The sequence below is a fragment of the Vanacampus margaritifer genome, chromosome 1 (assembly GCF_051991255.1).
Source record: "Vanacampus margaritifer isolate UIUO_Vmar chromosome 1, RoL_Vmar_1.0, whole genome shotgun sequence".
Classification (NCBI taxonomy): domain Eukaryota; kingdom Metazoa; phylum Chordata; class Actinopteri; order Syngnathiformes; family Syngnathidae; genus Vanacampus; species Vanacampus margaritifer.
Window position 1 is genome coordinate 2,301,138 of NC_135432.1, and position 11,363 is coordinate 2,312,500.

At 44.2% G+C, this 11,363-nt stretch overlaps 1 protein-coding gene across 2 annotated transcripts; it reads left to right on the top strand.

Moving 5' to 3' along the window:
- Positions 1-545: 545 nt before the first annotated feature.
- On the top strand, positions 546-9,233 carry styxl2 (serine/threonine/tyrosine interacting like 2). 2 transcript variants are annotated; one of them, XM_077579007.1, is made up of 6 exons: positions 546-570; positions 2,276-2,426; positions 2,499-2,617; positions 3,209-3,440; positions 5,115-5,332; positions 6,538-9,233. In XM_077579007.1, exons 1-6 carry the CDS (start codon positions 546-548, stop codon positions 9,138-9,140), a joined length of 3,348 nt encoding a protein of 1,115 aa, XP_077435133.1. In that variant the 3' UTR covers positions 9,141-9,233. The 2 variants fall into 2 exon arrangements, with proteins under 2 accessions (XP_077435133.1, XP_077435134.1); XM_077579008.1 differs by lacking the exon at positions 546-570 and having other exon boundaries at positions 2,320-2,426; positions 2,523-2,617.
- Positions 9,234-11,363: the final 2,130 nt, after the last annotated feature.

Here is an 11,363-nt window from a genome sequence, read left to right on the forward strand (position 1 = left end):
ATCTTCACTCGTGGGCAAAATGGCCGCCCCCTGAGATGGATAAAAATGGCTGGGTTTTGCTTCATAACTCTTATTCCACTGTTATGTCATGTTCAGACTAGTGAGGTCACATATAACATATTATTGTCATTATTGGTTGACCTCTACTTTAAGAAACTCAAACTTTCATGATTTGATGAGAAAAAAGCGTTCAAAAGTCAAAGGTCAGAAAAGACGAATGAGAGGAAAAAGGGATTTGAATACTGGCATAAAACCAGAGGATTTGAGCAAGGAAAAAATGGCTGGCAATAATAAGTAGAAAAAATAAAGGGGAGCGGTAAATACATAAAGATGGCAATGTAAGTGAAGGAAACAAAAAGATGAGTCAAGGAAGAAAAGGAAGGAAGGTGAGAGCAGTTCTGACCACGGTCAGAGTGAGTGGTGGGTGTCGGGTGTCCAACCCCCCCCCCACCCGCGTCCCTCCACCCCCAGTGTCACAGGGGGTGGGGGGGGACACTCTGACTTTTTGGTGCCCACCAACAGACTCACAAAGCAGACTTCCTCAGATGGACACTTCTGCTGACTGCCAAGGTAAGACCAACGCTCACATTGTTTACGTTCCGCTCAGCCAATGGAGACAACGGATTGTTTGTGTTTCACTCACTTTTGTCTTGGGTGTTTGTCGGTGTCATGATCCGTTCACGGCTCTCAGGCCAGTGACGCAGCTGCCGCTTAAAAATAGAAGTGCTGCCAGGCCTCAACGACTCAGACACTTGCACATGGATATCGTCATCAACTTGAAACGTGCACTTATGTACTGCACGTTGTGCACATATGATCAAGTTAGTCATGATGGCGTCCATTTTGGTTTATTAGCTTCACGTTTTTAGAGAAGTGTTTACACTCTTAACAGCAAGTTGGTTGGCAATCACTATCAGTGACGTCGTTTCGCTTTAATTCGCTGCTTAGTGTTTCTTCCCAATAGTGTGAGTCCAGTTTCAATCCCGCTTGTTAGTTTTTATCATAGTTAACCTCGTCTTGTTTTTATTTAGTCCATTTTTAGTTCACTTTTTAGTCCAAGAAAACAATTTGATTCATCTAGTTTTAGTCAACAACAACTGTCAACATTTTAGTCTAGTTTTAATCAGGACCATCATTTAACCCCTTCTATTTATTTATTTTTGTCATCAGATTATGTTGAACATTTCGGATCTGAAACAATTTCACAAACATTTGTCTCATATTTTTGATAAAAAACAACATCACACACAAACAGTATGTATATGTATCAACAAGTGGCTACTGGCTGTTAGCTACTATGGCTCCATGCTACAAGCTAGTAAATTAGCCAGCATTGGATTAACTCATTCACTGCCATTGACGGCTATAGACGTCAAAAATTCATTTGAACTATTTCTATAACTATTAGTTTAAAATTGTTCCCACTTAACAAGAGTATGAAAACCTAGAAAAAAAATCATTGTACATTTAGAACAGATATAAAATTTGTGATTAATCGTGAGTTAACTAGTGAAGTCATGCGATTAATTATGATTTTTTTTAATGAATCGCTTGACGCCCCTAATTTTTAATAATCTTCTTTTTTTTAAAGAAAAGAAAAGATAATTAAAATTTAAAAAAAGAAAACAAAAGAATATTAAAAATAGGGGCGTCAGGCGATTAAAAATTTTCGGAATTAATCACATGACTTCACTAGTTAACTCACAATTAATCACAAATTTTATATCTGTTCTAAACGTACAATATATATTTTTTAGGTTTTCATACTCTTGTTAACAAAAGTGGATTGTTAAACTAATAGAAATAGTTCAAATGAATTTTTGACGTCTATAGCCGTCAGTGGCAGTGAATGAGTTAATGTTACGTTATAACTATAATTTACTCTTCCTTTTTTTAACCCTTTCACCTTGAATCCACCTCCTTCCTGTCTGTCCCACGTGTTTGTGTATGTTGCACTTGCTAGCTACGAGATTTGAAAGGGGCCGCGTCATATAAGTGTCACCGTGACAGATTCGCAGAGACAAGATTTGACAAAATCATATCATTTTCATCTCGTTTTTGTTCATGAACTAAAATGTCCATAGATTTTAGTCCAGTCTCCTCTTCATTAGTCGACGAAAATGCAAACGGATTTAGTCCCATCTAGTCTAGTCTAGTTTTAGCCCGGTGAAAAATGTGTGTTAACGAAATTATTTTTGTTTAGTTTTTTCGTTGAAATGAACACTACTTCCCAACAAAATATATTTTTCATCTCTTTGGGTTCGGGTGGTCACAGAGGACGCAGGTTTTCCTGAACAGGAGGCCGTCAACAGGGCTGACATGACGTCTGCCGGCGAACACGAGGATCAGACGGTGCCGAACGGCGACGAGGAGGAGGCGAGCATCCAGGGAATCCAGTCTCGTTACCTGCGATGTTCGTCGCCTAGGTAATATCTTGACAAAATTTTCTGCCGCTTGAATGCAAGATACCGGAATGATTTTGTCTGTACCGTTGGCAGCCTGTCCATGATGTCAGAGTCCAGGTTTTCTGCCATCTCTGGCTCGGATGCCGCCAGTATTTTCATGGAGCCCGTCCACTTGTCGTCCGCCATTGCTGCCAAAAAGATCATCAATGAGGGTGAGACATCAGGCAACAAGTGTAAGATGTTCTTATTTGATCAGTAGAGAGGTCGCCACCAAATGCCACCACCTGAGCTATTAAAAGATGTTCGTGTCGCTGATCCTTGGAGGTTGAAAGAATTCAAACAGCTTCACAAGTTTTGTGTGCTCAACCACATTGATTATTAGCGACTGGAGCTCCTACTGTGACCATTTCTGCTCCCAGCGGGGAAACCAACGCGGCGCATATAGAGCAGAAGGTAATTGAAAGGCCAGCAGATAAAACATGGATTTCATATTAAGATGCTTGCGAGTCCAGTAAATCTGAAGAGGAATGTGATTTGCGTCAAATGAGCCAATTCACTTTAAGTGGGCAACTGTCTGGATTCTTGCATCCACTAATGAGCTGTGGCGATGACTTGAGTGCGATGTCAAACACTGAATGCGGATGAGCTTGTCTATCTTGACTTTGTCTTCTGGAAATTTGTCCTTAGAGAAGAAGAAAAATACATGAAAATGCTTGCGACACTTCCAGATCCAATTGAGATTTCAAATGTTATTCAGTCGAACCTTCTCAATGGAAAGTGAGCATTTTTATGGTGATCCTCAGAACTGCCACCTCGAGGTGTCCGCGCAGAGTCCGTCCCAGAGTCCATGCTTGAAAGCGCAGAGCAGCTGATGGTGGAGGACCTCTACAACCGAGTGCGGGACATGATTGATGACCGCAGCCCCTACAACACTCCCTGCGTGCTGGACATCCAAAGGGCGATGGTTCAGGATCGCCTGGAGGCCCCCAGCAGGCCCGTGGATGAAGTGTGGCCCAACATTTTCATCGCTGAGAAGTCAGTGACACCCACGTCTTCCCAATCCACACCTGTCATACCTGCATGCTCACTGAGAATGAAATGAGAGGATGCTGAGAAGTAGGATAGCAAAAATTCGGGGATTGTTTTTGGAATTTTTTTTTTATGGGAATTCATGTGATTTTGCAAAATTGAAGGTTGCCTCTATATAGGAGTCTGCAACCCGCGGCTCTGGAACCACATGTGGCTCTTTAGTTTCCCTCCTGTGGCTCCCTGTGAATCTCTAAAAAAAAATAGTCGAAGAAATTATTATTATTATTATTATTTTTAATATCATTATTTTTTTAATTTGTTTTTACATAAAATACTCTTTAATATAGATGGTTGCAGTGGACATGACATATTTGCGTGTCTAAACCAAAAAACACATCATTTGGATGATGTCAACACTCATGATTGGATCCGAGCTAACCAATCACAATCACAAGTTGATTTGCATGATGTTTGTATTAAAAATGTTACATATAATTTTTGGTAACTTTACAACACGGTACAGCCATACTATCCTGGCGTCCACTATAACAAATAAAAACACAAGATAACCCCAATTTTTTCCCCATGTTATTCTTCTGTGGGAAAAGTCAAAAGCAGTAAAAAAAAAAAAACAAAAAACAAAATTGCCCAGCAGAAAAAATGCGTGTCTGAAGGGGTTAAATTAATTGATTTAGATTTAAAAAGAAAAAGAAAAAAGAATAACAAAATATTTAAAAAAATGTCAGTGTCCAAATTTTTAAGTTGTCAGAAAAAGAGAGATAAACGTTAGATGAAAAAGTTTTTTTATATTACCTAAAAATGTCCAAAAAGTGATCATAAAGCTTCCAAAAAAAAAGCCGAAAATGAAATGAAAATGACCATAAAATACCCATGAAATTGCTAAAAATGTCAGAGAAATGAAACGGAAGAAAAGAAAACATAAAATGTCCAAAAACAAATAAAAAAATATATATTTAAAAAAATCCTGAAAATTACCACAAAATGTACACAGAACTGCAAAAAAAAAAAAAAGGTCATAAAATCGATTTAGGAAAAAGGCAGGCAAGAAAATGTTCAAAAGTAACCATATAAAACAAAAGACGAAATTGGCAAAATTAAAATGTCCACAAAATTGCCAAAAATATCAAAAATTTGATAGCAAAAAAGGTAGAAGAGTGGCAAAAAATGACCATAATATGCCCACGAAATTGAAAAAAAATTGAACTGAAATTTGACCTAAATGCAGAAAAGTCTAAAAATGCATGAAAAACCAAGTCTGAAAAATTACCACCAAAAAATCTAAAAACGGAAGACAATGAATGTGTACATATTGGGTGCTGCTCTCATATTTTAGTGTTGTGGCGAAGCTCTAATTAGCTCCTGAGCCCTCACAGTACATTAGGCTAACATTAATACACTGTTTCCTTCATCACAATTGTCAAAGGTTTTGTGGCTCTAGACACATTTTTATTTATTTATTTGGCCTTAAAATGGCTATTTTGCCAGGAAAGCTGCCAGACATTCCAAAAAAGTTGAGAGATTATTATTTTTTTTTTAATAATTTGCTTTAAAAAAGAGAGAAATGAACCCAGCGGAACTAATTGGTGAGGGGGATGAATCGAGTGGATGTCATAAATAGTTGAATGAAAAGATCACAAGACTGTGTTTTGTGTCGGCCAGATCTGTCGCCGTCAACAAGGCCCGGCTCAAGCGAATGGGCATCACACACATCCTGAACGCCGCACACGGCACCGGCGTCTACACAGGCGAGGCTTTCTATTCCGGGATCGGTGTGCACTACATGGGCGTTGAGGTGGATGACTTCCCCGACGCTGACATCTCGCCACACTTCCGGCCAACCGCCGAGTTCTTGGACGAAGCTTTGCTGACCCACAAAGGTGAGCGCCCGCTTTGCCGGCAATGACGCGGAATGAATGAATTGACGTAATCATTTGTGTCTTCCTGGAAAGAGATCCGTTTCGGTCACATAGAAAATTTTGAACACAGCTCACGTAATCTTTACAGTCATGATCAGCGTATCAGAGCGCTCAGAGAGTTCTAAGGCCCAAACAGCTTCACAGCACTTAAATTGCATTCAAGTATCATCCATCCATTTTTGACACCACTCATCCTTATTAGAATTTCAGCTGAGCAGCAGTTGATGTTGTGCGAGAGGCGGGAAACACCCTGGGCTGGTTTCTAGTCATTGAAGTGATATTAGTATCTTAAAGACCCAGTGTGTGGTCCTTAGCGCCATCTAGTGGTCAAAGAATAGCATTTGAAGCAAGCAGGAGCACTACGTTGGCTCAGAGAGACCACATTTCGCAAGCATCTCGTCGAGCGCCGGCGACTTGGCAGCCGTTGTGAAGCCCGGCGAGCGACGCCGAAAGACCGAGTGAGCTGGAATTAGCCGGAGCAGCTAACGAGAGCGGCTAGCGGGAGTTAGTCGGCGACATATGCTGGAGTGGCTAATGAGAGTCCTGTTTGGATCAGTGGGTACTGCAGTGGAGCTTTGACCAGTAAACAGGAGTCGAGGGTCTGAATCCCACTTTAGACTGCTTGGTTATAAACCCACTAACAAGAGAGGCTAGCGGGAGGGGCTAGTAAAAAAAAAAAAAAAGCTGGTAAAATCTTGCGAGAGCAAAGCAGAAAGTGACAAGCGACGGGCCCGAATCGCGGGGTGTTAGTGACGACCACCTGCAGGCCGCACCTGTGGAAGGTAAACTGCGCTCGACCCTTTGGGTCCGACACTCGATGCAACAACTACATTGGCAAAGTTGTCCTTTGGGCAATCCGTGGCAGGAAGATGGCGGCGAAACATGGCAGCTCTAGTAAGGTGAGACTACAGCCATGTAATAGAATTCGTGATTGCTAGACCTACGATTTTATATATATATATATATATATATATATATATATATATATATATATATATATATATATATATAAGGTGTATGCAATACAACATCTTTTTTTGCATACTATTGACATAAAGTCGTTTTTTAAAATGAATGAATTATAAGTTGAGAATTATTAGTCCACCACTAGATGGCGCTAGGAATCACTGAATGCCCCTTTAAACCTAATGGCCTTTTGTTTTCAGGCAAGGTTGTGGTGGTTTCCATGATGGGCGTCAGTCGCTCAGCCGTCCTGGTGGCGTCCTACCTGATGATTTTCCAGCACATGACCATCATGGAGGCCCTGACCGCCATGAGGAAAAAGCGGCCCATCAACCCCAATGAGGGTTTCCTCAAACAACTGCGACAGCTCAACGAAGACTTGCTAGAAGAGCGGGATGACGACGACACACTCAGCCAGTGTTCGGTTATCGACGCACGCACTCGCGCTCGCATCTTCGGCGAGGACGGTGACGATAACGAGACGGTTCAGGAGGACGGGCAAAGCATGATGGAGGTGAAAGCGCATTCCATCACGATGGAGGAGGAGGAGGACGGCGCCAGTGTGATGAGTAGCGTGGCCTCCTCCGCAGCTGCGGAGGAGCTCCGGCGCAGACCCGTCAGACCGCACGACACCCGACCTTCATGTGGCGTACAAGAGGAATCGGTCCTGCCTGAGAATGCGGGAATCAGGGAAGGTGACGAGGATGACGAGGGTCTGGATAGAATGATCCATGAGTGGCAGCGCAGGAATGAGCTGTACCAAAGCGACGAGTGGTGGCAGGCGCAGCTCAACAGTGACGAGGAGGATGCGGAAGCCGGCACGTGCGCGGATGCCGATGTGGAGAGCGTCACCAGCGAGGACGTGCGCGCCCTGAAGGAACGCTTGAAGCGACGCAACAGACGACCTCCGACGGACGCCGCGTCCACCTCGAGCTGCGCCAGCTACGCTGACCTCTGGAAGCAGAGACTGCGCGAGATTGAGGAAGAGGCTTCTGCTCGGCATCGGAAAAAGGAAAACGGCGAAGGCGGCGAGAGGGACGCAGCGCGACAACAAGAAAGAAAGAATAAGATCGATGAAGAGATGGAGAGCATCCTGTCCGACACGTCGTCCATGTACAACTACTGCCAGAAGAACAAGGAGAATATGACGGCTTTGGAGCGCTGGCGGGTGAAGCGGATTCACTTCGGATGGAACAAGAAAGATCGCGGGGACGGAGAGAATAGTTCTGTTGGCGATAACGAGAGAAGCGATGGCGTGGAAGCAGCGGCTCCGTCCTTCCAAGACGTCAACCTGACGGCCTATCAGGCTTGGAAACGGAAGCAGCAGAGGCGACTTGGCGAGGAAAATATGGAAGAAATACTGGAGATGAGTCGGGGGGAGGATTCCGCCACCATTAAACGGCGGCAAAGGCGGGAGGAGATCCTGGAGCGTTCCAAAAAGACGTTAGAAGAAAGTCAGTCCGTGTGCGGCTGGGAGAACGAGAGCTGCGTAAGTGGCGCTACCGTACCTCTGTCCGCCTTCTGGGCCGGTGCCGGAGTCACGGGACCGCCCAGCGTCATCAATGACGACAACCTGTCCATGATCAGCGGGCAATCGTCTGTCCGATCGTCTGCGTCGCAGGCCTGCAGTACGCGATCAACGCACGCCAATCTGCAGCCCCCTCCCATACTTCCTGTTCCGACTGTCCAGGGTCCCTCGGGAGAACCGATGGTAAACCTAGCCAGCATCCAGAACTGGATCGCCAATGTGGTGACTGAAACTATTAAACAGAAGCAGAGCGAGATGAGTCTGCCTCCTCCGTCACTTGCGGGATCGGAGGTGAGCTTTGGTGCGCCGTCTAGTGTGATTTCGGGCCGCGGCGGCGATGACGACAAAGCGTCCTTGTTGAGCGGCCGGTCCTACTCCAGTAGCACGTCGCAGGGTCGCGGTCGGCCAGCGTCCGTCCTCTCGGCCGGTGGCTACAGCGGTGTCAGTGCGCGAGGTTCGGCGCTGCCGGATGCGAAGAAAAACAAAATCACCACCACCAGCGTCCCTCTGTTCAGCCTCTTCCAAGACCAGGTCAACCTTGGAAAACTGGATGCCATGGACAAGGAGATCAAGTTGGAAATGAGAGGCAAGATGGCCACCTATGAGAAGAAGAAAATCCTGGAGGACAACAAGCGCAGCACTTTGTACAAGAAAAAGAAGCCAAAGGAGGATGAAGAAGAAGAGGAGGAGAAAAGGAAGGAGGAGGAATTCCTTGAGGAGGCAAAAAAGAAGAAGCAAAAACCCCTGAAGACATTTGGCCTGTCTGGATGTCTGAACCTGAACCCCGCCCTGGAGAACGACAAGAACACCAGCGTTGACGACTGGTTGAAAAGTGTCAGGCCTCCTCCCAGGAAAGCCGCCGCAGCAGCAGACGATCCCTACGACGACCTCGACGGCTCCGCCTCCCAGTTTGACTTCTCCAGCCGCAGGGCCTCGTGCGCCGGTGAGGACGATGACACATATGGCGCCACCTCCAGATACTTACAACAAATGCCCACGCATCCATCCGCTTACGATGCCGACCATTCCGGAATCAACAATGGCCACGGTCAAGCCCGGAGATCGTACGGCGAGGACGATCATTCACAATACCGAAGCCATGGCACAGGAAGCGGGAGGCGGGAAGTGGATGGTGGCGATGAGGAAGACGACGTTGCAGCCTTCATCGCCCGAACTAGGCAAAGGGTCAGAGCTCGAGCGGCCGCCGAGGAACCCGATGACGAGGTGCTCGCTGCCTGGAGGGCACAACAGGAAGCTAAGGGGCAAGGTCAATCGTAAAGCAGGAAACAAATGAGGACTGCCGTTGACTGTTGTGGTTTAGAAGATGGATGGACGGACATCAAAGAGTAAAGACAAATGCACATCATTTAGTTTTTGAAATGCACAATTGCTGGTAATAAGACATAGTGTATTTCTTTATAGTAAAGAAAACTACTGATTTGCAATAAATAAAGTGTGTGTGTGTGTGGGGGGGGGGGGGGGGGGGGTTGACCACAGCGGATCATTTTCAAAAATGTAATCATCTGCACAAAAAGGTTCTGGGTTGCAATGTCGTGCAATATGCAAGCTGACTCCCACAGTCCAAAATGTGTTAAAATTGATGAATTGAATAGTCTTTAACTCATTCGAACCCAAAAACGTGTAAACATGTTTTTTTATACTTTGTCCTTCACACCCAAAAACGTATTTACACGTTTTTTATGTTTTCTTATGCAAGAGCATACAGAAGGCTTTGATGCAGCTTCTGACATGAAGAGGTGGCTTAAAGCAATGGTAGTTATTACAAAAAAACGGCACCAGGTGGCAGCAGAGGATATGAGATCAGCCAGGGCCATGTTGCAAACAAGCTCTTTTTGACAGTGTTTTCACCAGGAATGTGAATAATGATGAACCATAGAGAAACAGATACAAATATACTATTTTTCCTGATGAAAGAAGAGACTCTAATCTTTATTTTGGTAGGTTCCATGTTTGTATAGCAATAGAACACAATATTCTGTGGGCCTTGCAAAATCAGTCAAAATCTTGTAAAACAGCCAGGAGTGAAGGCGGTTGCTTCAGTGAAAATGGCTGCGAGTGCATGAGTTTTAAGTATAAATGTGAGTTTGAATGTGTCAGTCCTGTGATTGACAGGTGGTCTATGAAAAGGTATAAATCACATCTTACCTTAAGTCACCTGGTATAAGGCTCAAACAAGATCAGAAGTATAGAAATGGGATGTACGATTTTAAAACAAAAACAATCACAAGTGTATTTTAAAAAGCCACATATCTAAGCCTTTAGCCTACTGGCTTTAGGCTAATGCTAACATAGCCAAAGCGGCGGGACCAATTTTACTAGGGGCCGAGCTTGGGTTCTGTCAGAGCCTGGGGCACCGTTTTAAAAACAATTTCCACACTACAGCCTTTTATCCACGATTTTATTCATCAAGTCATCCCGTGATACGCTCGTGGTGTTGATGCAAATTCAAAACAAACCGTACAAAGGCTTTGTATCTACTTAGGTAGGGGGCAAAATGGGGGTTCAGGCAAAGAGCAGGGCGGTTTAATAAACTTGTATCTGATCTCAAAACATCTACAAACTCATATGTAGCACCCTCTAGTGGACCACAGTAGTAATGCAACCCCCAGTCAAAGAGACTTTCCAATACATTCCTTTTGAGTTTTTTCTCTCGGCTTCGAATGTACACAATCACGTTTCCTTCCACTGTGATTGAATGGTGACATAATGCATGTGAGACTTAAAGCTCGCATTCCACTCGGAGACTTAAATGCTGCCGTCAATGCGGTAAAATCACATTGGAGAGATTAAGCTAGGCCCGTTACAAAATGAGCGCCAAGTATAAGAAGCATGTGGCTGCGCAATGTGACCATCAGGTCACACCACTCACTGACTTGTAGACAGAAATGAGAGCAAACGTGGAGGCAGAAAGGCGGAGGATGGGCGTGTGTGAGAAAACAAAATCAAACACTTAGAAAAATCCCAAACGTGATGGATGTAAAACGAAAATTTTCATTGGATAGTCAGGGAATACGATGTGGACAAGAACGATCGCTGGAGAGAAGAGTGAAGTCAAATGGGTTACGACTAGATGTTGATGTGGAGAGGAGGCCCGTGAAGAAAATGGTGTGATGGATGGAGAGATGCCATCGATTCACCCCAGTACAAAAATATGTTCAAAAAGTGGGAATCAAACAGCATCAATGAGTTTTTGGTTTTGGACTTTATAGTTGTTAGTAAACAAATACTCTCAGTGCCTCAATTGTCGAATCAAACGACCATGTCAAGCTTGTGTGAGATCCCTATTTCCAAAAATGTGTCCATGAGCAAGGCATTCTTTATTTAATATATATATATATTTTTTTCAATTTTGTCAAGTTTTGGCATCCCAATTTGACTAATTTACATATAACGGATTGAACACTCAATTTCTCTTCCCACAACTTGGCAAGTAGGCTGCCAAAAATGTGCTGGACTCTGACCTCCAGAATATTCATAAAT

Bases quoted from the DNA above. Each gene is read 5' to 3' on its own strand.
- styxl2 (XM_077579007.1), top strand. From the start codon at position 546: ATGGACACTTCTGCTGACTGCCAAG. The intron at 571-2,275 runs GTAAGACCAACG...GGGTGGTCACAG, and splicing joins CACTTCTGCTGACTGCCAAG to AGGACGCAGGTTTTCCTGAA. The intron at 5,333-6,537 runs GTGAGCGCCCGC...TTTTGTTTTCAG, and splicing joins AGCTTTGCTGACCCACAAAG to GCAAGGTTGTGGTGGTTTCC.